Here is a 4155-nt window from a genome sequence, read left to right as displayed (position 1 = left end):
ACACTCCGCCAGCACACCACGGCTCCGCTGGACGGGCTGCTTCAACTCCCAGAGGAACCATTTAGCTTTCTGAGGACAGCACTGCTCAACTGTCGTCCTGACTGTCAAGAGGAACCCATGTACTTACACTGAGTCCACTGGGGGGAAGAAGCTGTATCCTCTGTATTCACCGCACAGATGATCGCCGCTCTCTTTGCTCTATTCACTCGGTCTCCTCAGAGTTGATATAGCGAGGGCATGAGTATAAGACAGGGAAGAGAGACCAGTCAATCAGGTTCTGGTTTGACGGGCTCCATGTCTTTACTTAATGAAGCATACTGGGATAACACAAAACGGCAAATGAAGCGCCACGTCTCCACTTCTCGTGCCTCGCATTACAACTGTATTCATCATTCGTTGTTGATTCATGACCTGACCGTAAAATCTGGGCGCAAACACACACACAAAAGAAAAGATAAAAAGAAATTGATTTTATATCCAAGATAATCTCTATCTAATAAGCAGCGATATCAAAGAGCATTGGACGATGTTCCATTCAGGCTCATTAGGAGCTGAACTCCTTGTTAATCTCCTGCAAAGGTCAACTTTAACAGACCATTGAAATTACAGCTGAAGGCCCGACTCCGCTCTCAAATCCAAATCACTGCACAAGAGGGACCAGTGTGTCCGTCCTCCTCATCCACCTTCCACTTCTTCACTTGTTCTAATTCTGAGAGCAAATTCCCATTCAAGTGTTTTATATAATTCAGTTCATTTCAATTTGATCTGGGCCCTTCGCCCCTCCTGCCCGTGTATGTGTGAGTGCGTGTGTGTGTGTGCGCGTCTGTGTGTGTGCGTGTGTGTGTGAGTGTGAGTGTGTGTGTGTGTGTGTGAATACAAACAATGTTACAGGCAAAAAGATAACGTCACCAATATGATGCTTTAGCAGGGTTTGGAGTGCTGGGAACAGTTGATGTAATGGGTTTTATTCTTTAAAGAGCCATCATAACCATCATCATCATCACTTTCATCATCATCCTCAAAATAGAGACAAATATTGAGACAGCTCATTTTGTACAACATACTGTCGTTAAAATTACAACACACATCACTTTGTTGGTTTTATAAAAATAAAAATAAGGTTTAAATAAAAGCATGGCTTCACTGGGTCCTTCTCTCCGTGTGGTCATGTGGAAGCTGTGGGCGGTGGATGTTTTGAAAAGAAGACGCTGCACGTGAAGATCGTCCTGGGAAAGCCTTTTCAAGCAGTTACACCTATAGAGCGTTCATGAGTCAGTGATCTATGTACAAGACACTTTATCATTAATGTACAACATAGTAGCAAAAAGAGGAATGTACACAAAGATGGAGTCCGTCATACGTATCTTCTCGTGTCCCTCCTGCACAGGATCTTTTTGAACGACCTCCTGAAGTCATTGTTGAAGATGGTGTAGATGATGGGATTCAGCGCGCTGTTGCAATAACCGAACCAGAAGAAGAACTTAAACAGGGTGTCAGGCACGGGGCAGGACTCGCACAAGGTCATCAGCATGTAGGTAAAGAAGAAGGGAAACCAGCAGATGACAAACCCTCCGATGACCACGGCTAGGACGAAGGTGAAGCGTTTCTCCCGGTTCTGGCGGCCCCTCCAGCGGCTGCCTTTGGTGCTCTGCCTCCGCCTTTGGACATTGCCCTCCTCACCCGGTTTGATTTGGCTCAGTTTGGTTTTCCCCTTGGCCGATTTCTTTTTGATCGAGCAGGGATTGTTGACTTTGTGGTCAGACGACGACGACTCCTCGATGTCCACCCCGTTCACGTCCTCTTTCTCCTCGTCTGGCCCTTCTTCTCCTTCCACTCCCTCCTTCAGCTCGATGTCCCTCTTGCCGTTTAGGTTTTCGTGGCAGACGTGGTCCTCAGCTCCTACGCCGTTCTCCTTTGGGTTGACAGCAGCGATGGGCGCCATTTTCAGCATCACATTCTGCTTCCTGTCTCCTGGAGGCGCCCGCGTCCGCTTCTTGGCGATCTGGTAGATCCGCACGTAGACCAGCACCATGATGACGCAAGGGAGGAAGAAGGAGCCGATGCAGGAGGAGATGACGTACCACTTATCATTGTTTATCTTACACACGGGGTCCTCCTGCCTGTTTTCTTTCTCCATGGTGATGAGTGGCGGGAAAGAGATAACTGCCGCAATGACCCACACGATGAAGATGATGCACTTGATGCGGCGCGGCGTCCTCTTCAGGTTGTACTCGATGGCCTGTGTGATGGACCAGTAGCGGTCTAAGCTGATGGCACAGAGGTGGGCGATAGAGGCAGTGCAGAGCAGCACATCGAGTGCCAGATAGATTTCGCACCACACCTCGCCAAAGTACCAGTATCCCATGAGCTCATTGGCCAAGGAGAAGGGCATCACCAGGGTGGCCACCAAAATGTCCGCTGACGCCAGGGACACCAGGAACAAGTTCTGCGGAGCCCTCAGGGCCCGGCTAGTAAACACAGCTATGACCACCAGCACATTACCGAACACTGTGAGCAGGATCATCATCCCCACCAGCACGGTGAGCGGCAGGGACATGTGGAGGCTGTACTGGGCCACCTCTGGAAGAGTCTGGTTGGTGTCGTTGATAAACTCCATCGGAGCAGGTCGGCCCACTTCTTCTAAGAGAGTTCAGCTGAGGTTAATAAAATATCATCCACCAGGAAGCACAGAGCTGGTAGCTCAGAGCAGCAGCAGAGACGGGACGCGACTGAATCACTCCTGTGAGGCTTCTCCGGCTGGAGGTTTCTCTCTCATCGTGCACTGCTGCCTCCACCAGGAGAAGCTCTAATTATGTATCAGTCTGTCGGGAAAAAAAAGCAAAAATCAGATCTTATGTCATACTTAGACTTTCTACAACCAATTAGAACAAGTCATTTATTACACGAGCTCCCTCCCTTCACCAACACTGACAGAGAATAATAGTGTGAGTTGATCTTACCTGAGGCAACTAGCGGGGACGCAGCCTCTCCAGTTCCAGAGGCGCACGGGCATTAAGGCGCAGAGAGCGGGTAACTTCTTTACGCAGATCCAGACGCGGAGCGGATCCATGGGGCAGATGAGGCGTCAAGTCTTCCCCCGGTGTCTCACCCTCTCTCCCCCCGCGCTGTGATCCCTGCGCCGCATCTACCGCCTCTGCTCGGCGGCGGAGCTAATAGAGCGATAATCATGTTATCCCGGGCGCTGCCGTGCTGCCTCTGTCTGTGTATGTGCGTCTGTGCGTGTGGAGCAGTGTCTCTCTCCTTCACCAGTGCGCGCCACTCCCTCTCTTTATAGCCCGCACGCTGCAAAAAGTGTCCCGCGCACCGGGTCACTGTGCGTCCACAGGGTGTCAACATGCGGGTCTGACATAACACGGTGCGTAATAACGCACAGGATGACTGGAGGGGGAGCAGCGGAGGAAAATGAAATGGATTAATTAAATGTTTATCCAGAAAGCAAATGCTGTGCACTGCGAGGTGTCAAAAACAACGCTGAGACCAAAATGTACATCAAAAAGACCAATTTAAAACAAAATAAAAGGGATTCAAAAGAGTAGAATAAAAGAGGCAAAGAAATGAAAAGGATGAATCCAAATTAAGAAATAGTTAAAGGAGGAAAACAATACAAAAGCAATAGAAGGCAAACTAAATTAAATACAAAGATGGTATGACCTCAGATTCTGTAAAATAGTTTAGTTCAAGGCTCTCGTGAGTTAAAAAAAATATTCAATGATGTATTTAATTTAATAAATGGAAATGAAATGAATTGTGTTTGCGTGTGCAATACTGACATACACGATAAGGATTATAAGTAAGTTTCCATTAAATACTATATGACAGAATCGGTTTTCATTAAAGTGATAATATCACAGGGAAACTGGAATCAGTGACTGTCAGTGAGGTGAGTAACAGGGCATCAGAGGAATGCATCAATCAAAGCTGAACAGCACTTTTCCCCCTTTTTAATATGTTATCAGTATATTCAATAAAGGTTATCGCAATTTATCAGATGATATCGAGATTGTTGATAATAATCCAGTTATCAGTCCGTTGACTCACATTGTGTTCACTTCCCTCCTTAAGCCTGATTGGTTGGTTTAGTAGCAAAATATTAAAAAGATGTCGAAATGAAATTATATCTACTCTCTACTCTTT

At 47.2% G+C, this 4155-nt stretch overlaps 1 protein-coding gene across 1 annotated transcript; it reads right to left on the bottom strand.

The window, feature by feature from the left end:
* Positions 1–944: 944 nt before the first annotated feature.
* On the bottom strand, positions 945–3250 carry adra2a (adrenoceptor alpha 2A). The gene is made up of 2 exons (XM_062388792.1): positions 2961–3250; positions 945–2822 (listed from the first exon to the last, which is right to left on the bottom strand). The coding sequence occupies exon 2, from the start codon at positions 2615–2617 to the stop codon at positions 1355–1357; it is 1263 nt and encodes a 420-aa protein (XP_062244776.1). The 5' UTR covers positions 2618–2822; positions 2961–3250; the 3' UTR covers positions 945–1354.
* Positions 3251–4155: the final 905 nt, after the last annotated feature.

The sequence above is a fragment of the Platichthys flesus genome, chromosome 5, assembly GCF_949316205.1.
Source record: "Platichthys flesus chromosome 5, fPlaFle2.1, whole genome shotgun sequence".
Taxonomy (NCBI): Eukaryota; Metazoa; Chordata; class Actinopteri; order Pleuronectiformes; family Pleuronectidae; genus Platichthys; species Platichthys flesus.
This window is presented reverse-complemented; position numbering and strand designations above follow the sequence as displayed.

Bases quoted from the DNA above. Each gene is read 5' to 3' on its own strand.
- adra2a (XM_062388792.1), bottom strand. From the start codon at position 2,617: ATGGAGTTTATCAACGACACCAACCAGACTCTTCCAGAGGTGGCCCAG.